The sequence below is a fragment of the Melopsittacus undulatus genome, chromosome 9 (assembly GCF_012275295.1).
Source record: "Melopsittacus undulatus isolate bMelUnd1 chromosome 9, bMelUnd1.mat.Z, whole genome shotgun sequence".
NCBI classification, from domain to species: Eukaryota; Metazoa; Chordata; class Aves; order Psittaciformes; family Psittaculidae; genus Melopsittacus; species Melopsittacus undulatus.
In genome coordinates, this window is record NC_047535.1 from 25,726,575 (window position 1) to 25,750,577 (window position 24,003).

Consider the following 24,003-nt stretch of genomic DNA (forward strand, 5'->3'; position numbering starts at 1 on the left):
CTTGAAAGAATGCTAATGCTCATATAAGGAAACTATTTTAGTATCAAAGAGAGAGACATGTTTTTTTAAAGCAATGACATTCCAGTTTATATATGTGTATGTATCTGGTTTGTATTGAACACAGACATAAGTAAATTAAACAGAATGAAATGAAACAGCTTTGCTTTGACATTCGTGAAGAGCTTGTACAAAACTGTGCTTATTTGATCTGGAAATCTAATTCAAATACCTAGCCTTAAATCTTACTTGTTTAGTACCATTTTATTTAATAGTTTTGTACCATTAACCACTGAGCTTATCTGTTCAGTTTCTGATCTATCACCTCTGCAATCTTCAGTACTATCTGCAAAGAGAAAGCTATAGTTTGGTTAACTTCTCTGGCATCACCCAAAGAAATTGTGGTAACTGTGTCTCATACACTAGAAAGGGAACCATAACTTTGCTTCAGAGAAAGCAAAATACTTATTTCAATTCCTTCCTGAGACTGAGCATTAAATAAGGAATCCCCAAGATTCTTAATCTTCCTATTATTTATCCTTATACTATACTCTTACATTCCTGAATAACCTCTTGGCTTTTAGGTTTCCCTTTGTTACTGCTTTACCTTCTCCCTGCAAAAGAAAATGTGTCCATACAATGCCATTAGACACCAAGGGTGATGAGACATATCAAAAATAGGGTTGGAAATCCACTAACAATACATACCATACATAACTTGCACAAGAAAATGAATTTCAAATGAGCTTTGTGACATGAAAGCATAATCTATAAATGGCTCATTAGAAATACTGCTCTTCTCCTATCCTAAATATCTGTAAGTGATAAACACCTTGGAAGGTTTCTTTGTCAGGTTTGGTTGGTTGGGGCAGGGGTTTAACATTCTGTTTGAATAACAGGGCCACTTTTACACACAGGCACAAATCACAGATTTTCATATTACCTTTAACAGAATTTAACTACATGCTAGAAATAAAATCCACAACCTCCTTAATATGAAAGAAGATTACCTTTGTTCTGGCTGTTCTCCATATTCCCATCCTGCATTTTGCCTATATGATGAAAAATTTCAACAGACAACAGACAGTAAACAACCTTTGCCCAAGACAGAACATGAAAATGGGAATTTACATAAAAAGGGCAGACAAAAGCAATGAGCATGTTACAGATACTTTTTTATGGTCAGAGACCATTGTTATTATACATCTACTTAGGACGACTTAGCTGGACACATTCATGGACTGCAGTCAAATTCAATGTTGTAACATGTAAAATATTAAGTATCAGCACATGATTTTGAGCAAACTGCAGAAGTTGAGAGGGTGAAACTAAAAAAAAAAGTATCCAGTGGAAATTAGCATTTGAATAATATTCCTGAAATGAAATTTCAGAAAACTGGGACTTAACCACAGGTATAATTTTGGCACACCCCAGTATACCACATGGCTATCTTAATGTAGTCCAGAATTCAATTCACTATTTTAGTAAATTAAGACAAAATATAAATAATTGTCTTAATGAATATGAATAAAAATGTAAATCATAAATGGTTTTTAACTTGCATTTTCCTCACCTAGTTGTATTACTTAGCAAGTTAATCCAGTAAATACAAGTGCCATGAGATCGTTCTATAGGCAGATTTATCCTGAAGAAATATTTGCCAAGTACATCCAATTTCCTATTTTAGCTATAGAGAGCCTCAGCATTCCAAAGTCCTTATGGGATTTCTTTCTTTTTAAAACTGAAAATACACCATTTGAAAGTGCCTATGAAATACCAATGGCAGAACACAAACTGGAGCATACAAAATTTTGGTATTTGAATCACCAGCAAACAATTTCAAATGTATTCAAAATTTCTTGGTGGGACCCTTAGGAAACTTTCACAGTGACACAGGAATTCAACTTATTGAAAAGACTGCTTGAGTTTTGCAAATGTGACAGTCAGAAGGGATGACGTTCTCTTTGTATAGTTACGTATAACGCACAATAAATAATGCTAAAGAAATTTAATAGTTAAACCACATTTACAGGATTTCTGACACATTCCAATGAGAAATGTATCACTAGAGTTTATAAAACTATAAAGGCTAAGATGCCTTTCCTGCATCTTTATATTTTCAGTAATTGGGAGATCACTAAAACCTTCCCTCTCCAAAAAGAGCCATTAATTCATCACTTCATCCCGTGCTAGCAAGCAGCACAGGAGGCCAATCACGGCAAGGGGGTCCCAGTAGGTATAATCATCTTGGTGCTCCAATGGATTACTGATGTAAACCCTTCAGCATCAACTGCTTGTCTGGATTCCTCACTCTGTTCCCACCTTGGCTGTAATAATATATAGTACCTTCCCCCTTTGCTATGAGACATGCATGGATGAACCTGAATAAAACCAAGTTTGTTTTTGCTGTGGAATTTCCTTAAGAAATTGTACAGAGTGCACAGTTGAACTGGCTATCTCTCTAATGGCTATTTTTTTAGAATGGTTTTTAATAAAGTTAGTGGAAGACATAAAGCATCTCTAGAGATTCTGATTTCTGGCTAGAGGACAAAGCCTTCCTTAAGAACTGGAAACCTTAATTTAGAGCAGTCTGCTCTATAGCTCTCTTCTCAGAACACAATTCAAAACCTTAAAGCAGTATAATTGATGATTCTGCCATTTAAAAACCAAAACAAACCCAAGCCCAAGGCTTGCATAACTGGAAAACACAACATATATTCTTTTTTTCTATGTAAATCCAAGTATTTAATTTGATGCTATATATTTGCTGTTTCATAGTATTATTATAATTGTTGTAATGAATTACACTATCAATTCATCTACCCTGGCTAGCTCAAACCAGCAGGACACCAAATGGATAATCACTAACAACAGCAAGAACACCAATATGTAAGAAATATATTTTTAACCTCAGCAGCTACTGCATTTAGGTTGTTGGGGCAAGGGAAGAGTCATCACAACTAGTTATTTTCTGATTATGTAGACAGAATAACAAAGAACAGGTAATTTAGGTAATTATGACAGAGAAAATATAAAGAAAAGAATGTAAAGGATTTATTTCCTCCTGTTCAAAATAATTTTAAGCTTGCACTTGGCTATAAGTTATGAATAAAGAAAGAAATTAACAAAGAAAATGAGCTGACAGAATCACTACTGCTGAGAGATCCTTTCTCCTTTCGGTTAGTGCTAGGACCAGAAATACTATCTCATCTTTCTGGTTTTTGTGCATTGTTTAGAAACATTAAAGGGATGAGTATTTATTGATATTTTCATAATGTTTTACACATAATTCTTTACAAAAATGTAATCTTTTTTTCCCATAATGTTGCAAATTTTTTCTTCTTTTTTGAAATAAGTAAAAGGAACAGTATTTGGGCCCTGGAGTCTAATTCTGAGTTTATTTTTATCACTTTTCCAAGCAAGGATGAAAAATCTGCTTTATTATAAGAACACAGAGCCTCCTACTTTGACTTGCATTCTGCAGTTGCTTTGAAGGTTCTGAATTTGAATATAACACATTCTGCATGCTGTCCTTGCCTCACTAAAATTTGTCCTTTGGAAACCACCCATGGCAGCAGTCTTGAGCTCCTACTCCGAAAGACAGGTACTTCTGCAAATAAAGTTTCCAAGACAAGGCTCCCACCTCCCTCTCCCAGCCCTTTATGAGGAGTCAGTGGCACAGAACGACAAAGAGCTATCGCCGGCATCAGAAATTGTTTGTACATGAGAGGTATCATCCAAAGCAGCTAATGGAGCTATGTTAACATGTGCTGCGATGGAGCAGAAAAGCACAAAATACCCTGTGGATTTTCCACACAGGCTCCTCTTGCAATGGAAATGAGTTATAGCCCTCTTCATGCCAAGTTTTAGTCTGCAGCTAGCAGGAACAGACGCACATTGCAAATCTATATATAGGGGGAAAAGTGACGTCAAATGGATCTGCAGTGAATACTTGGAATTCTCTCATGCAGGCTGGTATCAGAACCAATGCGTTAGTAAAACACCGGTTGATTGCAAAAGTACAAATCTGACTCCACTTTACCTAACAGGAAGTTTTAGCCAATTCTTCTATGCACTCACTAAATAACTTAACTTACAGTTCAGAAAACACTTTAAAATACATTAAAACCGCAGATTGTTCTGCAGGAATTGAACAGTGGTGTACATACATGCACCAGAACTGACAGAATGAATGGTACCTATCAAGTATTTCAGCTGAGACTTTTCTCCGAGTCTACTGGGGTATTTCTAGATCAGAATACAATTTTCAGGAACAAATTCTGGTACCAAATGGAAAAACACCCCCAACAACCCGATATGGAGTAGGAATGGGGCAGTGCTCTAATGACAGCAATGAGCCCTCCTTTCTCTAATGAAATCAAATTTGGGGTAAACAAGCTGAAATAGTGATTGCTGTTTCCCATATTTTCTTCTAAAAAAATTTACCTTTTCTAAATCCACCTTAAAAGTAGATGAATTTTCATTAATTACACTTGTGTAACGTTTCCTCATCTACTTATTCTAAAACCTGAACATATTGCCCAGTTTTAACAGAGACCATCAACACAGTTATGTATTTTAATTTCAACTACTACAACTCAACAGATGTTATAGCAGTTCCTTCAGTACACACAGACTATGCCACAAACCTGCACTAAGTTAGCACTATAAGCTCACTGACCGAAAACAACTGATTTTTTGTGTGTCAACTCTATATTGACAACTAAGACAATATTCTCTCTGAAATGGTAACATGTTTTCAATTAACAAGCAATAGTATTTCCTGAGCTAAGTACTTATTCAAGCATAGAATATCTTCTTAATTGAAGGTACTTTCTACACAGAGGTAAAAAATGCTTCTTTCCAGTCACATCTCAGGGAGAATCCTCTGACATTATTGAAAAAACCTTATTTCATCCATATTGAAAAAATATCTGCATGAACTTGGTCTCCTTGTTTTACAATTTACTTTTTTCCTTCCTTTCTCCCATCCAAACCCTGTTCTATACATCTACTTTATTCTCTAACTCATCCTCATTGCTAACTAGGAAAATGCATCATATAAATATACCAGGATTTGGTAATTTCCCAGACAATTTCAAAAAAGGACTAACCCTACTTGCCAAGAATCTGTTCTCCTCTGAACACAATGTCAGGTAAGTTGAACTGTGGAAAGTATCTCCTGTTCCTGTTGATCAAAGATCTGCAGAATTAGTTCTACCACCTCACCTCAAAGGAGTTAAAAGCAAAAACATGCTCAGCTGCATAAAAAACTGACTTCTGCACTTTGTGCACTGAAACCAAGTGTGTATCTATCTCTCAGTTCCAAGCTAAACAGGGACAATATTGTTTCTGATGGGAAAGAATATGACAGAAAATCACATACTTAAGACACTGACTTAATATCCCTTGGAACTCAATTTATATATAAATTTCAGGCAGTAAGACAGAACATAAGAGGTATTTACCAGGCAACTAAAGCTTGATAACATGGAAATGAGGTTAGAACTATTTAGGACTCATCTCTGCATCCTGCTGAGTGGCAGTTCTCACCCAGAAAAGCACTTAAGCAGATGCTTAACTTTGTGCAACTTGCATGACTGATCATAACTGTGACACTGCAGTTTGCAGAGGGACTGGGGGGTGATAACTGGTAAGACTTCGTATGTGTACATCTGGTTTACACACAACAAAGTAGAATTATAGAGCATAAAGAATGGGGAATGATATATTAATCGTTAATTTCCTGGTTCTTGGTCTCTAAGGAATCTGAAATCACAGTGTAGGAACCAGGATGATACAGGTTCCTGTCATGCATGAGAAATAGAAATGATAAATCCTAGTGTTCCAACAAACTTAGCATGAGAAGGAGTAAAGTTAAAATCTAGTTACACATTTCTTTTCAATCTTAATAAAAACCTTTACAAATAGCCTCAAAGATTTCCTTTGCCATTGCTTTAAATAAGATATTGCACCAGTAAATCTTCATACTTGTCTAGTACTTGGTATTGCTATGTCAGAAGCTCTGGTTTCACATGCATAATGCAAGAACGACTGACCTGCATGGAAAAAACATTCTATCACCAACATGATGAAAAGCAGAAATACTGTTGTCAGTATTCCTGGTGCAGCACAAGAGGGAAAGGGTTTTATGGCAAATAAAGACTAATGCATCTGATTATCACCAAAAATACAGCTGCTGCCTAGACTAATATTGACCCATTCCATTTAATACTGCTAATTAATACTGCTATTAGACTATTCAAAGAGATATCTGCATGCTAAGAAGTGGGGTCAAGAATCTGTACTAAGAGACAGCCAAAACTGACTACTGCAAGATTTTTTTGTTCCTTTTTCATAAATACAGGCAGGCTCATTAGATGATCCCTGTCTAATCTTCCAAAAAAGATGCTCAATGCAGCAAAAGTAATTCCTAACACACTGTTAGCTGAAACCGAGCCAGATTCCTGATCCCAGCACTATTTCTCAGAGCTGCATGAAGACTAATGAATACTTATGAGAGTGCCACATCAGAAAAAGAGAGAATCTTTTTATCATGGTGTTCTTCAGATCTGTGCTGGCAAATATGTGAAGAACTTTACAATGAAACTTCATGTAAAGGCAACTCAAAAGTTTTGAAACCAGCCTTACTTAACTGTTCCTTTTAATCGCAGTTTTAATTGATGACAAATAGATGAGAATTCCTACTTCTTCCTCTCTCTGCTTAATTCTGTGCGAATGAAGTCAGTTGTAGCATCTTTGTGGCATCTCTTATAAGCTACCATAGAGTTTACGGAGTAGGATCTCTCAGAGGGCAATCACATGCACATATAACATCTGTGCAGTTCATCAAAGGAGAAGGGGATCTTACAGAGTCAGGAGAGGAATCTATCAAATACAGCAAACTGGGTGTTCATGACGTACCATTGACTAAGCTGGCATTTGCATTACCAGTGGCATTTGCACCTGCTGCACCATCTGTAGCTGAAGGAGGGTGGGAGGAGGGATGGGAAGAATCTACTGAGCAATAATGGATAAAAAAAAAATATATAAATAATAATAATAATAATAACAACAACAACATGAACAAATGCACATGACAAAACAAAACCATTTATGGAATACTATGGCTTTGTTTTCTTCAAAATCAATCTCGTTGAAATTAATTAACATAATTTTCAAAAGCAAAATATCATTACAAAGATGTTACAAAAGCAAAAACTCATACATGGAATAACAATAATAAGTAAATAAATAAAATGAAAGGCATTTAATAGAGTTGGTGAGAACTGACAGTACACAATATTATGTGCATTGCATTGGTCCTTTCATGTGTGATTTGTTTAACATAATGTTATGCAAATATTAAAATGTTTGAAATATTTCCCTTGAGTTTATGAATTTACACATTACACTTATTTTTACATTATTAAATTAAATTTACAAATTTAAAACATTACAGATCTTGTATTTTATGTCATGTTGCGTATTATGATGTGTTAATCCTGATACAACCCATTCTAACATGGGCTCAACCTACATCCTTCCATAACCTAGTTAATATGCACAGTGACCTGAACAGAAACATTAAGCTTTTCAATATCATACGTGGAAATGGCAAATGAAGTTTTGAGGAGAACACGGAGGTATTTTAAATCCAAATAACAAATGGAACTGGTTTGTTGTGAAATCAAAAACGTACCAGAAAATAATTTTTTTCTGGTTTTATGCATTATCTGCATAGTAGCAAAATTGGTCAAGAAATCTGTCCTAGCAGAACGGTGGGAAACCCAAAGAAGGTTTCATTACTTTATTATGTGTTTTATACTAGAGTTCACAAGTTTAGACTCTACACATAATAGATTAAATAAGCCTTGTTTGGTTAGTGTTGGTCAGTTGTTCTCAACGGAACACAGAAGTCTTGTAACGAATCCTGATTGAGACTCTCAGAGATTCCTGCAGCACCTAACCCATAGTGGCTGTTTGCCACTGTACTGGTTTGGTATTCAAGAAAAATAGTCTCCTTTTATTTACAAATGGTAAATTGGGAGAGGAAAATAAATAGCAGACAGGAGTTAAAAACATGCCCTGTGTGACTACATTCACACAAATTTTAATTGCAAATTTGACTGCTGTGATGGTAATAACTTAAACTGTTTTGGTTACTCATGCTTATTTTTTATGCCATTTGGATACTCACACTAACCAACGCAGCATGAACTGCTAGCAGCAAATCATGCATTCCAACATTTAATATGCTGTAATTTGCTTCAGAGTAACTGATTATTCAAGCTTAACATTAAGATTTGCAACACCAACAATGCAAGCACACTTAAATGTTTGCCATGAACAATCCTGCTGATTTGAAATTATTCTTTAATTTAACTGGACTGATTCAAAGACAATTATTTTAATCATTAGTTCAACCATGATTTTCCCCAAAGCTGCTGGCTAAAAGCCTCATCCTTTCATCTGGTGTGGTACAATTCTTACTCTACCTGGAAGCTGATGTCCATCCTCCTGTTTCACACCTGCATGATGGTTTTTAACAAAATGTTAATGAACAATAAAAGCATACACCCACAGGGGACTGAAACAAACATTTATGATTTGCAGGATTTTAGAGAGTTGCAGGTTCATACACAAGAGTACATTATACGAGGCTGGGCCTCAATCTAGAGCCAGCTCTGCCCAGCCTCTCCTCTGCACCAGCACAAAGCTGCTACCAACAGGAGAAAATATGAAGAAATTTTCTTGGTATTGTAGCTTCAGTGCCTGCATATAAAGTTCTTTGATACATGTGTCAGAATCTCTGTCTCTGCGTACTAAGTTACAAGCACAGTACAGTGCATTACTCTGCTACCTCTGAGTTCTCTTTCCCTGTCTTTCAAGGCTATCTACAAAGAGACGTGAGAGAATCATCAGTGTCCTCAGCAAAACAACACACAGAGAAGGCCAACCCAATTAAACAGGGACAGAAGGGCAGACGGCTGTCACTTCCAAACAGGTACCGAGCTTCCTCTTCCTCACCTATAATATCCTTTGTCACTGCCAAAACAGATGCTGCCAGACCTCAAAAGGTCCATGGCCAGGAGTCTTTCTCTTGATCACAGCAAGATCAAACTCTAAGATACTGTTCAAAACTAGTCTGACATGTGAGAATTTTACTTTGGGAAGTTTTGGCCTGAATGGTCTGGGAACTTACCATGCCTAGCAGGTATTGCGAATTTCTGGGTAGAAATGAAAGGGTAAATATTGCATAAAGCCTTCCATCAACTCAAAACGTATTTCCTCAGGGAAACAAGTGCAGCCACTTTTTGAACATATTTGGAAATGGAAACTGTAGATCATGAAAACCATTTGAATTTGGCCTTCCCAGGTGCAGCTTGGGAAATTAATAGGATGGAAATGAAAAAAAGGTGGAATCACACTGCCTGACAGAGACTAAGTCAGATGTTCAGTAAAGCTATAGCTATTCTTTTTCATTGATGACAAAACTCACTGAAAAGTGTTGAAATTACTAAAACCCCATCTTAATTAGCCCTAAAATTACCTCTGAAAGATAAATATTCTTAGAACAAACTTGGAACGAGATTCTGACAGGAGACTTGAACAGTTTACAAGACTATGAACCAGACCTGGAAAGCACACACATTAAATCATGTTTCTGCTTATGGGTGCAAGCCAGAAATTAGCAACTGCTTATGGCATCACTGTATGAAGGCAAAAAGTCTACAGAGACTTCCTGATTCCATTAACTGGCATCAGACATCAAAGCTAAATTCTGTCAACATTTTTTGCTACTTTCTTGTCTCTTATTAGTCTTAGAACTTTACACCTTAAGAAATTAAAATGCCTCTACAGTCATTAAACACCTAGGCAAGCAAAAAGCCACCCATGTATCTTTATTTTACTTTTGAAGCTCTAAGAAAGAGGCTATTTCCATGGCCAAATTGTTTTTTTTTCTGAAAAAAATATTACACAGACTTAAATGCACAAGAGCAAAACCTTAGCAAAGTTTTGGTGAGTATGGGTTTATGTAAAGAAGACATGGCAATGGGAGTGTGCCCATGCATTCCCTTGATCGCATTATGTACTAAGGATCCACAATTTCACACTGGAAAAACATCTTGTTATCCAATGTCTTTATTGGTTAACAGCTTTGGCTGTTTTTCTGTGTGACATGTAATGACAAAAATGTATACAAAAAAGGAAGTTGTTAAAATTATATTTATTTGTCAGAAATGGGGGAGAGCTCTGGCTACACAAAGCCCAAGAGCTTTCTTCAGAACATCTTTATGTGTTGTGAAATTTACCTTTTTTATCTTTCTTTTCTTCTTCTTCTCCTCCAGCCCCTAGCAGGGTGAAGATGATGCCTGTCTGAGAATTCACACCCACAGCAGTTACCAGCATCCGTCCAGAGCCTTCCATGACGTGAGTACCTGAAAATATATAGTGAGAGTTATACGTAGCTGAAAAAATAGAAAGAACCACCATTAAATATTTTATGCAAGACTTTTACTATAGTACTGAAATAAATTTGTTACATGTTAAAAATCTATATTGAGGTAATATAATTACATACCAAAAATAATCCCTATTGTATATACCAAGAATGGATGCTTAACTGCAAATCCTAGGCTGCACCTGCATGAACCACACACATCAGATCCCTTTTTTAAAAGGAATGTTATCAATAACCAAGTTTACATAATTGTGGAAAAGTTTAACTTCATCTAGCTAATTCTTGTAACTTTGAACAGTTTTTCAGAGTACTGCAAACATTCCTCTGTGACTCTGGCCAAGACTGCACTGACTGCATACGCAATATTGTCACATAAATTAAGTGAAAATACATGTGCGGCTTCTTCTCATCTTGCTCAGTTGATTTACATGCATAGAAAAAAAATATTTTTGAAGACAATTTCACGTCTTTAAAATGAAAAAAGCAACACAGAAAAGTTTTCAAGGAGATGTTTCAGTAAACCAGCAGAATCCCAAACAGCAGGAAAATCTGACAGGTACTTGAAAACAAATTCCTTATGAGAGATTTGTACTGCTTGTAATACAAATCAAAATGTACATTAAGTTCTTCTCAGAAGGATCATTTCTTTAATTGGATAATTTTACCATTATTTAAAGTAAATTCCTTTCCAGAAATATTTCATGCTTTAGTGTACAGAAATTGTTTATTTACAGCTCTTGTTCCTATACTGAACCAAACAATAGGTGCATCCAGACCATACATAGCCTCTAAGAAACCTTTTGCTACGAGTTGTGGAAACAAAAACCAATAGGAATTCCCAGAAGTGATAAAAAAAATTCTGAATTACATCTTGGAAAAATTTTATAACCGAGGATTTGCAAGAGATCAGTATATGCATTTGTACACTGGCTATTTCTGAGATGTTTGAAATGGAGGAGCAACCTATTGTTATGACGACAGGTATTTAAGGCCAGTTACTGGAAGCTTCTTAAAAACCCTGTACCTGAAGCTCAGGAACAAGGACAGCATCAAATGAACCATTTGTCATTTCATGTAGTGACAAAGTCTTAATCTAAAAGTTCATTATGGAAGCAATATTTTAAATGTTCAAAGAGAGATATCCTTAGCAACTAGTAAATTTTAAAAGATATAAAGTAGCTCAGTAGTGCTCTTGTGAAATATACGAAAAACAAATACATAATGACCAAAACCTACTGATAAGGCTATTAATTGAAACAGACTTTATCTTTTATCCTTGAGTAGCAGAAAATTACGTTATGTCACTGTAACAACACAGAGCAAAAGCAGTAATTTCTCAACACAAATTGACAGAGCAAGGATTGGAAGTTTACTGGACTTGTATTCTTTTAAATATTCTTTCCTGCAGATGAAGGAGGAAGCAGTTTGGAAACTATGAAAACAGACTGTAACACACCAGCTGTCAGCCCTGACACAAAAAAGACAAGTGTACATTTACACCTCCAGGTGAACTATGGGAAGATCACGGTTAACTAGAACCTGCTCAGGAAGTATTCTATTATTTAACCATTGGTTTTAATCCTAGGTGCTACACTTCTAAACAAATTTTATTTAAGACCAGTCATTATTCCCCATTTGCAGCTGTGGAACAGCAGAAGAATGAGACCAGATGTAATGAGAACAAGTTTACTATGTAAATGGTAAGATCCATTGATCTTCCTTAAGACAACACCACAGTTTCATTCATTCTGCAGCAGGATGAATTTGGTAGAGTTATTAACTGACTTGTCCTAGACAATGCTGTGGCTAATGAGGTAAAAATTCTGGTAAGCTTATTCCCAGCTATCTTCCCCCTAATCACTCACCCACTACCATCACTAACTACCACTCAGCATTTTAAAACCGAAGTGAAGTTGTTCACTAGTGCCTGTAGCTCTGGAATGTACTGCAGCAAGGCACACCTGAAACCACAACAAAAAAGACATCTTCAAACAAGTTTTCTGCTAGCTCCTGCAACATGGACTCTTGACTGACTGCACTGAGCACATGGGGAATAGAATTGATTTCTCAATGAGAATCTTATTGGGCATTCAGGTCTCCTAAGCCTGAATAGCCACAGAAGGATCTTTTCTCCCCTCCCTTTCAAAAAACCACTGCATTTTAGTGTATAGAAAATATACTCATTTCAGTGAGTTCTCTCAAAAGCTGATAAAAGTGAAGATATATGGACCTGTGTCATTATACAGATTTGTATTATACACACACAAACACTTGCTGTTCATCCAGTTGCTGTCCTAGAACATGGTAAGCAATGCAACTATCTATTTATAATCAAAACATCTTTCTCTAAATAATCAAAATCTCTCATGTTCTTAAAAGGAAAATAGAAACACAGAACAGAGAGAACATCTGTCAACACTAAACCTAATTTGAGAGCATAAATATCTCATCAGAACACTGAGAAAATTTCAGCAGAAAGAAGCCAAATAAAAACAAAAATGCAGTAATGGTCAGACATAGCAAAGAAAAGCAACAGCCTTTCTCAGTTCATTGACAACTGTTCCTGTGGCTTTGTGAGACAAAATTTGAGTCCTTAAAATGTCATTTGCTTTCTTTCATATGATTGATAGAGAAAAACATCCCAGGCATACAAATTAGGACTGCCACCCAAACAGCAAAACACAAGTTACATTCAAGCCTAAAGGAACAGAACAGATATTTAAAAGCCAAAACAGGCTTCATTGTACTGGCTCAGACAAAACAGAAAATGTCTGAAAGTTAACTTCAAAACTTAGAGGAACCTTATTTTTTTAATGTTAACACCATTTAAAATACATTTCAATTAAGAACTTGCTTCTAATATTCCCATGTCTTTTTCTGAAGGACTCTTTGTATTGGACTACATGGGTGGGTAGAAATATCCTCTAAAACCTGGCACACACATTTATGTTTCAAAACCACTCTATTAAGAAAACCTGTACCCACCAGATTTCACCTCCCTACACCAGGAAAAGACAAAACTGCCTTAACCTGAAATGTCTTTCTGAACCTTTTCTTAACATTAAGTTTGTAAAATATAATTCAAACCTGTTCAAGTGCACACAAAAGCATGTTTTAGAGATTGTACTAATTTATCATCACATTATGTTCCACTAGTGCTGTGGGAAATTTGGTGACATCTAAGCTAAGGCACATAACTGACTTCCTTTCACCTAACTGGCAATTTCACCATTTAAATGGTATTATAATTATATTACCTTGAAGAAAGACATGGGCACAGTGACTTCAATCAGCTACTGTTATATAAATGGAGTTTTGGAATGAATGTGTGTTTTTCACTGATCTGCACATGAAGCACATTTCAACTTCATCTTGAACAATTCTACTGGCCCCTTTCCCTCTCAAGACTGGTTTTTCAATATTAGTAAAATCATTCTTTCACATGCTGAGTATTTAATTTCAAGTTAATTAAATAGCTACTAAATGGTGAATATTCCAAGATACAAAAGGAAGAAGTCTAGTTTAGTGAAAAAAGATAGAAACAGGTTAAATGGATAAGAAACCTATTACAGCATGTACTTCTCAGACATAAATGCCACTAAGCATGAGACTATTAAACTCAGATCCCCTGAGTTTAATAACAGTACTGGTGAAAGAGATTGGAAATAGAGCTGAAAAACAAAAAAGAAAGCAAGAGCCTGGCAGTCTGGGGGGTTTACACACTGATTTGCTACTTCCAGCAAACTTGTGGTGGACAAAAGTTCCCAGCATGTCCAAGCAGCTGTTTCAGTCACTGCAGTTATTAAGAGGTAACTGAAATTAATAATAAGGTGAATGAACCACCGGAATATTCTCTATGAAAAAAGGAGTTTTCCAGAAGAAACCCCCTCATCTGTAAGCAATTTCAACAACTGGAACTTCTGGAGTGAGCTGCTCAGTTCTGAACATTTCTGCTGCACTGGAAGCCTAGGTCTGAGTATTTCCTGGCAGGGAATGAAGACAGAATCAGAACTACTTTTCTCCAGAAAACAACTGACTCAGTTCCTCACTCCAGCTTCCTTTTTATTTCCAAACCTCACAAAGCACCACAATAAGAGATTTCTTTTGTATATTTGTTCTTAAATAAGCTCTCTTTCTTCATTTCAGATCCTTGTTGTGCACTGATAGAAATAACCATCTGTAAGAGTCACCTTAGAATAAAGTAGTGTTCTGTCAATTTTCGTTCAGCAAGAACTACCCTGGGTGAGTTCCTCTATGTAACTCTTTCATACCTTAATCAAATTAATCTAAATACCTGGGGAAGAAAAAGGTCTAAACAGCAAGCCTCATAAGGCATTTTATTACTATTATAATACATGATACTCCTAAATACCTCACTGTGTGCAATACTGAGGCCAGAATCATATTCAAAACGTCTCTATTTAGCAGTCGTGGATTTCTGTGAACTTTGAACTACACAAAACTTAAAGGGGCCCATCAGCTTCAATCAAGACAGTTGAGTAGCAGTTGGTTTGCTTACCCAAGTTGTCTTCATCGTTGGTTGATACATGCTCATTCCCATTGCAAAAGAATACTATGTCTGCACAGTCTCTTTAGTTCAGTCTGTTACTGAACTAAAAGAAGGAAAATGTTTTAGACAGAAATACAGTGGAACTAAATAAGAGAAGCTGCTTCCTTTGGTTTCAGGTATATCAGCCTATTTCCATCTCTGCCTTCCTAGGTGGTACCGAATGTGCTATATACAGATGGAAATGAACCATCTGCTTTAGCCAGCACTTGTACTCTTAGAATTGCTTCTCAAGTATGGTAAATGACTATCTGGATGATCAAACAGGACATCAAGCACAGAAACTCATTTAGTTTAATTATGTCATCCAAACTGACTGCATATTAAAAATGTTGTTCCAGGCGCCGATGGTGAAAATAATACTCCCTGATTTGGGGTGTTTATTTTGCTCCAAATTTAAACTCACCAAACAAACTGTGGCTGCAACTCAGGTGTTACCTTTTTTAAGTTACTCCTGTCAATCCTGAACTGGTTTTATTTCCAATAGAGGATTAAGGGAGAACAGTGGCAAGCAACATCCTGCCACCATTTGTCTATATTTCAAAAACCTACCTGGCGATAACTCAATGATGTCTTCAAGTACAAAGATAAGAGGAAAATTTACGGTCTGTCTGATGGTTTTGGAGAGGATTGATTTAGGTGGGTCTTTTTTTTTTTTTAGACAAGTCATATAAAAATACAGATCTGGGCTAACATCCAAGACAAACTGAGTTCTAACACCCACCCCCAAAAGAAATGGTGCTTTACAAGTTCTCAGATTTTGGGCTAATGATTTCCACTGGGCACATCAGCACTCACATCACTGGGATTAAACTTCGCATTGTACCTATGGAAAAAGGTCTTTTTTTTTTTTTGATAGAATATCAACTCCTGAACAAATAGAGTTTAGAGATTGTCTAGCACAGTGTGAGTAAAAACTCATCAGTATAAATATGGAACACAGGTGAGTGTAGTGCTTGTTAAAATATCACATTAATTCTTCACCTTCTTTGTAATCACAATAGAGATTACATAGGAAGAGAGAAAAACAGAGTACACACTTGATTTAATTCTGCAATAAAAACATAAAGACAAATTTCTCTCCTTATAGCAAAGAAATTTGAGTTTGGTAAGCAATACAAAAACATCTTTTCTCGTAACTTGACTGCTTTCCCTTTCTCTTCCTTTCAGGGCAACACCTTCGTGTTCTTTCAGAGCCACCATGGAAATCTATAGGTATTGAAAAAGATCTGATTCACTTTAGGAATATGTGAGAGTACGTGAATCAATGGAAACCTCATGATCAGAAAACGTCTAGAGCTCAGCAACAGTTTGTTTTGATAGAAGCCGATGATATTTCATGACAGCAGTTTCTATAAGAAAATATTATTAAAACTACCTCTTTAAAATGAAAGCATCTGTTCCAGTTATGACATTTACAGAAGAGCACAACTGCCAGCTAAGAAAAAAGAAATGAAAAAAAAATGCACAAATATTTCAAGGACAATATTGGACTACTGATTTTGTTAGGAACAGCAACAGTGAGCTGCCCTTCCTCCAAATATCCCTGCAGGCCTCCCTGTTTATACATCAGAAAGCACCTCCAAGAGAATCCTAAATTAATCCAGAAGATAAACTGAATTACTGTAAAACTAGCAAAAATAACAGTCAGTACTTTCATACACTACTTGTGGAAGTCAGAACACTTCCTTAAATTCCCTTACAGGACATCAGGGAGCCAGAAGGACACCAAAACCTCAGAAACCCCAACTATCACTGTCCCCTCCAACTGAGCATTTCTGCATGTTCTGCAAATGCTCTGATACAGGGGTAACCAATGTACAGGGGGGGTAATGCAGAGAAAAATGTACAAGGGGGATAAAAGGACTCCTTTGCTTAGATAGGGGTGTTGTCTTTTGTGAAGTACCTGACATACCGGGCATTGACTACTGATAAGCCCGGAGAAGCAGACTGGGCGTCGACCAAACCCTAAGACCATGACAAAAGTGCAGGTGTTTGGTCCTACTGATAAGCCAGGGAGAGGCAGACTGGGCACAGGCCAAACCCTAAGGCCATATCTGAATGTTAAAAGGTGTAAAGTTTAAGAAGAGGAAGACTCATTTACTTCATCTTGAAGACCCCTACCCATAAGAGGAAGACTCATTTATTTCATCCTAAGACCCCTGCCCATGATCAGAAGCGGCACTGTGCAAGTGCAAAGAACCTTCCAGCTCATTATAATACAAAGCGGGGATAGATAATAAATATGTATAGGCGGATTGAGCAACCTCATGTCTATGTATACCTTAAGAGAATAAATGTAAAGGGAGAACAACCCTGAGGGGTGCATGCTTTGGAGGAGCTATCCCCATGCACCTCAGTGCTGAATAAAAGCATACCTACTTTACAACTTTAACGAGTTGTGGAGTCTATCCATGCATCAGCTCAGCTCCTCCTTGTACCTTCCTCGAACAAATGCACACTTTGGAGTTTGCAGCTACACCACTAAGCTTTATTAGCCTCTATTTAACATGTGTAAACACATTTTCAAGCATCCATAACTTGGAAGAATTTAGGGTTTTACAACATGAACAGCAAAAGGCCTACACTTGGTAGCACATTACAGCAAAAATATTTAATAAATAAAATCCAGAATGTTTTTAAAGAAACCAAAGATTTTTTTTTCTCCCAAAAAGAGCAAAAGTCATTTGTTTTGCTGGTTTAGTCTCAGAAGTGATAGAAACTTTTTGTGTCATTTGGAAAAAATAATCCAGTACCCAATGTCAGGGAGCAAGATGCTTGCAGTTTGCCAAAGTTAAAATTAATTAGTATGGTCTTCTGCAACATGAAGTTAATGGCAGTGGCCAGTCCACTAGTAACATTAGCAATCTCTTCATCTTAAGTTACTTCAGCTACGTTTGACTGAAAGCTGGTGGGGTTTTAGCAGCCCACAATTCCATGTTACATGATAAACATTCGTAACCTCATAGTCTGTGCTCTGATTATGTGATGGCAGTTGTTGCTGGAGAATCTCTCACTCAGAGAGGCAGGTTGGGGCAGGAATGCTGCAGGGCTGCATGCTGACCTGCTACACCACCACATCAGTGTTCTATTTGGGGTACCACTTGGCTGACCCTTGTATATCCAGACAGCAAAGAGAATCCTTTCCATGCATAAAAACCTCAAGTATATTTGAAAATTACTGTTTCAGGTTATAACACAGTTATGATGATTGTGAGATCAGCAGGCTATCATACATTGTGATGACATTCCAGCTGGAATCTATTGACAATCAACCTATTTAGAAACTATCTTTATGAAGATTAAAAAAACACATTCTATTTAACCAATTTACTGTATAGAATTATATTACAAAATACAAGTACTACAAAGAGCTTGAATTTACCACAGAAGCTAAGCTTACAGTATTCTAGTATTCTAGCATTTCCTTCTAAGCACATTGGGTTTTCTCTATTGTACCTAATACATACACAAAGTGTTCAAAGGGACTTTAAAGGGCTTGTTTCCTCTGAAAAGACTTCATTTCTTTCTCATTTTATAAAGTAAGCATGGCAATCAGAAATAAACACACACAATCAAACCTCCATAGCTTGTACTTCGAATTACAAAGACAAGGCCAGTGTCTGTGTTCAAAAGATCACTTACTAAAACCTGATGGTGTGGAAAAATGAAACAAAGCAGTGCATAAGGGATAACTCAGCAAGAATACCAGCAGATTTACCTGACAGGAGCATTGGGTCTTTGTCAACAGACTTGCGAACTTGGTCTGACTCTCCAGTTAAAGAGCTTTCATCGATTTTAAGATCATTTCCTTGAATAAATATCCCATCGGCAGGTAGAAGATCACCTTTCAGTAAGAAAATGGTAATGGAAACCAAGAGTGGTTTAGTAAGATTGTTCTTATAATTACATCATAGTTTTCATTATAAAATCACAATTAACAACAATTGCATTAAAATGTAAAATGAAAGCAGAAGTGAAAGAACTATTGTCATATCTGTCCATGTTAGCCACAGTACTCTAATCCTGTTGGAAAGGGCCTTTGTATTGCACATAGTTTTTGCCTAATCTTGTCCCAGAATCAAAATGCCTCACATATAACATATGGTGAACATAATAATCACTGAGATTTGGCAGGGGAAGTGCTGCTCTTGAACATGCCATGCAGGTTCCTCTATCACCCTGCACAGGAATGAACAGTGGCTGATGATGGTCAAGTTGCCCTTTTCCCTTCCCCACTTTGGAAGCCCTTAGACGAGTCCAGGAGAAACTTGAAGGTTGACAGAATAGGCATTATGGTGGAATTCACCATCTCAGCCAAACCCAGAGCTCCTGCAAAAGTCCAGGGCTTTCCCTGGAGCATATAATTAATTATAAAACATCCATCCACTAGATGCATCTGATCTGGGGGAACTTACAGGATCCCTGGCTCTGGAGCAGCCTATCAAATGGGGTACCCACAGAGGCACAACTCCTTTTCACAGGGCATTTCAAAATACTTGCTCTTATTACTAAGAGGAGAGAAATGAAACATTCCAAATAGTGTCCTCCTCCATGAAAGAGAATTGCCTTTGTATGAACAGTTATTGTCCTTGTCAGTGAGAGGCAGTGAAGATTGCAACAATAACATGAATTACCTAGCGTAAACTGACAGCAAGTATCTCAGGTTTTCCTTCTACCTTAACAGCCAAATTGTTATCATAGACAACGATAACACAACATAATTCTCTTTTACATCCCTTCCAGTTAAATGAGTCTGTTTTGCTAGAAAGGGAAAACAGAATAAAGTTCAGGAAAGTTGCCAGAACTTACCATATTTCACCTGTGCAATGTCACCAACTACTATCTCTGCCACTGGGATCTGGATAACCTGCCCACCTCGGACAACGGTAAATTTCTGTTCTTGCTCAATACGACTTTGAAGCCCACGAAACTGCTTCTCCTTGCTCCAGTCATTGAAGGCAGTGACAAGTACAACACAGATAACAGAGAGTAGGATGGCAGCACCTTCAATCCAGCCAGCTTCAGCCTCACCTTCATCTTCAGCTCCTCCTGTTGCAGTACCACATCCTGCAAAGACAACATGAAGAATTGTTTAATCACATGAAAATTAGGTTCATCATGTTTACCACAAGAAGAAAAACTTGGATAGGATAACAAGGGTAAGAAGCAGAATTGTTTTGTGAAGTCCTGTCTGCTAAATGAAACATGGCAGGATAGAGGAAAAAGTAGAAATAATAATGTTTGAGGAACAGAGAAAGAAATCAATAGAAACTTTAGATCTTTTATTTTTCCTACTGAACAAGGTATCCCTGGTAAACCCAAACTAACCAAACAGAAGAAGGCACTGATTCTGTTATCCAGTGAGAAAGATTAACACTTTTACCTGGTCCATCAAGCACTTCCAGAAATAAGGAGTAACATCAATCAATGCAAAGCAATGGCATTAAATTATTATTAAGGGATTAAATTAAAACAGATGTAAGAAATATTTTTCACTACATACAATTTCTAAATATTTCAACTAAATGCACTTATAAAAAACACTTGTTTAAAAACCACAGAGTTGATCTAAGTGTATTAGTATTTAAATGTGATACTGAAATGTATTAGGGAACAGTGAGTAAAAATAATAGCATAATATTAATTCATCATTCTTCCTTACAGAGAAATACAGTAGGGCATGCCACAAGTAAAACAATATGAAAAAATACTTTTTATGTATTAATTCTGAAATGTTAATTCTGAACTGCTTTAGACACGTTGCTAATTATTTATTTCAAAGTAATACGCAACTAAAATGTAAATTATTTCCTAGATAGTGTTCACGAAATAAAACCTATCTAGCTCTCCTTCTTGATGAAGTAACGCCGGAAAAAAAGGTAGTTTATAACAGTGGGCAGCAAAGTACAGACACTGGAATCCCACAGTTCAGAAATCCCAGTGGACAGGAGAGAAGAACCAAAGGCTGAGCCTGAACAGCACAGCCTCCTCTCCAGATCGGAGGGCAGAAGGAAATCTCTTCATTTTTCACACAGAACTGACGCAGGGAGGCATCCAGCATCACTTCTTCATCTTTGCCAGGTACCAGGGAGTTCAGCACCTTAGCAACTGCGCTGCTTCCACCTATGACTGAAGTTTAATTTTGGTATAGTCGTCACCTGTCACCAGAGGGTATTAAGAAGCAATTTGATTTCTATTTTTAAGTCACAGAGATTTCCCTGTAGCATAAGCATCATAATTTGTTAACCAGCTGAGTAATTATTCTTGCATAAGAACAGTAACAAAATTACCTAAAGCCAAAGGAGGAAAGATGATACTGAACGTCCATTTAAAGAAGTTTAAACAAGGTGACTTTGTTTTTTCTCGTGTGCAGTAAAAATGGTTTTGTTAGTAAGGGCCTTGTACTGCGGATAAAGGTTCACATAGGTCAGTGGTCTAAGGACATCTTTTCTGGAAAGGCCCTTTTCTTGGGAGTGTGCTTTGCCTTTCAGTTGGGTTAGGTCTAAATTTAAACAACAATAAGATTTTAGAACAATTTCATTATTGTTTTAAAAGAGGTTTTCAGACAGGCAGGATTTAAAATGCCACCTGTCCTTCAAGAAGTGACCCATCTGTCAGGAAATGTATTGAAATATGCTGTGTTCTTGCTTCAAAGCTGGTTTATAATTATTCCCTTTTGATGGTGGAGGGGATGGGACTTGCACCTCTATTGGTGTAAGTTTGTAGAATTCTTTTTCTTCTGCCATTCTGTCCCACAGGATTTTCTAAAAATTCTAGAAAGACTTAGAAGAATTTATAGGAAAAAAACTGAATGTGTTCACGGGAAAAACCCCACATACTGCTTAACTATACACTTATACTATCTGTCCTCCTTACTGTAGTACACAGAGTGACACAGCATCGACTTTACAGATAAGAGGAAAATAAGGAATAGGAATAAAACACCCCAAAGACGTAATAATATTATGCCTAAGTAGCAAAACGTAGTTTAAAACATCTAATGTTTACTAAGAAAGCTCATATGAGCTTTTAAAAATTGTGTTAAGGTCCAAGATTGCTGTTATGCTTTCACAAGATAGGACTTGTTTCCCAATATTACTAACAAATATGACTGAGATGTTATTGAAAGGCACAGCCCAAAAGGAGCACAAAAGAATGTGTAATGTACATGTGTGATTTGTGGTGGGATTTATTCCAAGACAGTCGACTGTGAAGTGCTAATTTACAATTAAATTTAACATAGGTCCTATGTGTCAGAAAATTCCATTTCAGAGAAGTAAACAAGTTTTTCATATGAAACTCTTTCCTACTGTAACTATGAGCATATGCTATGTGTGTCATTCCCCAAAGCCTCAGCCTCGTGAGACACAAAATGCATACTGCATCTGAAACTGAGATTATAGATTTGACTGCAAGTCAAGAATGTAAGAAGCTGAAACTCCACTGGCACCAAAAAAGCGGAGGAAGCCATGAGATGGATTAGCTTATTCCAAAAGTGCACAGGAACAGGCAGGTGAGCCAAGGCCCCGAGGAGAGGGGGGAGCTGACAGTGCCAAAGCAAAGAACATTCAGAAATACAAAAGGGGACTACTAGGATTGTGTCTTCCATAAGACATCACAAAATATGTTACCAAAAAACCTGTGGAAGGAAAACAGCATTTTATAAGCTTCAATTTGACTACAAACAGATCAGCAAAGACTGTTGAAAAAGTTCTCTACAGAAGGGAGATGAAAGGAAGATCAAATCCAAAGGTGAAGAGGATCCAGGAAAAAAAAACAAAAGGAAAGTAATTCAAACCAGCACACATAACCAGTCCACCTGAAGTCACACCAGCATGGGCTGCTATCTCAGCAGATGTCATGAGAAACACAGGCATAAGAGCTATGGGCTACAAAACCTGCTCAAGAACCTGGGGAGCACCCAGCACTTGACCTGTGCTAGACCCATTTATGTACCTAATTAATTGCCAGTCATTTCAAAATCAGCCTGAGAACACTGAATTAGCAGTGTTTTAATTATTTTTTAGGTTTTAGAAAGAAAAAACAAGATATTGGGAGGGAACTATATGACAGAAAAGACTTGAACACACTTGCACCAAAAAGGAAAGGTGAGAAAGCAAAGGAAGATATGCAAGAGCAGGTTGCTTCCAAGGTCACAGCCACCATTTCAGTACATATTTCTTGTAAGATCCACGAAATCTGGGCAAATACAGAAAGCAGCAGACAAGCCCTGTGCAGATAAAAAGAATATCTGCTTAAGATTTCAAAGAGTTCTGAGGAGATTCTGAAAGCTGCTTTGAATAGCACAGTGATTGCAATGACAAACCACATGGTCTTCAGCTGCAGCGTGCTAATTTTTAAATCAGAAAAAGAATGTTTTTCAAACCCGTGAACATCTGTATGCTTAACAAAGTCCCAACCTACAGCACACACCTCTCAGCTCCTCATCTCAACCTACACAGTACTATTTTTAAGCTGAGAATAGCTTGTGGCATTTAAATTCCCAAGGAAAATCTCCCAGCACTCCCAGAGGTAATTTTTTTCAGTCACTCAAACTGGTTTTGTCATCAGAAAGACAACAGTTCCCATGGTAAAAACTTTTGATTTAATCACTTTCTGCAAAGACATTTTTTCTTAGCTGCAACTCCAGCACTGATGCTATTAAAGCAAACTGAGCAGCTCAAAGTTACAGCTTTTTCATTAGAAGAGTTAGGCTCTTGCTACTACCACTCTAAGTGATGTTACTTTATCAAACATATCCAGTTGGAGGGCAAAAGGAACAATAACCATGAATTATACAATAAATATCATAGAATCACTTTCTTAACAAGTTTTTTTTAAGCTGTAACAGATACTGCAATATTTATTTTTACATATTCCTTGTTGTGTCTTATCATTTGCTACAAAATTAGTCCAAAAGATACTGCAGTACAAACTGCTTCCCAAACCCCTCTGTGAGATGCTGCACCAT

At 36.8% G+C, this 24,003-nt stretch overlaps 1 protein-coding gene across 2 annotated transcripts in view; it reads right to left on the reverse strand.

Moving 5' to 3' along the window:
- ATP2B2 (ATPase plasma membrane Ca2+ transporting 2) overlaps positions 1 to 24,003 on the reverse strand; it is a 182,843-nt gene that overhangs the window by 83,838 nt on the left and 75,002 nt on the right. For both annotated transcript variants that reach the window (XM_031049245.2, XM_031049244.2), the window contains exons 3-8: positions 19,842 to 20,099; positions 18,751 to 18,876; positions 10,314 to 10,439; positions 8,496 to 8,528; positions 6,922 to 7,017; positions 1,008 to 1,049 (exon numbers count right to left, since the gene is read on the reverse strand). In XM_031049245.2, the coding sequence (XP_030905105.1) occupies positions 1,008 to 1,049; positions 6,922 to 7,017; positions 8,496 to 8,528; positions 10,314 to 10,439; positions 18,751 to 18,876; positions 19,842 to 20,099 (681 nt within the window). The remainder of the gene's footprint in view (positions 1 to 1,007; positions 1,050 to 6,921; positions 7,018 to 8,495; positions 8,529 to 10,313; positions 10,440 to 18,750; positions 18,877 to 19,841; positions 20,100 to 24,003) is intronic.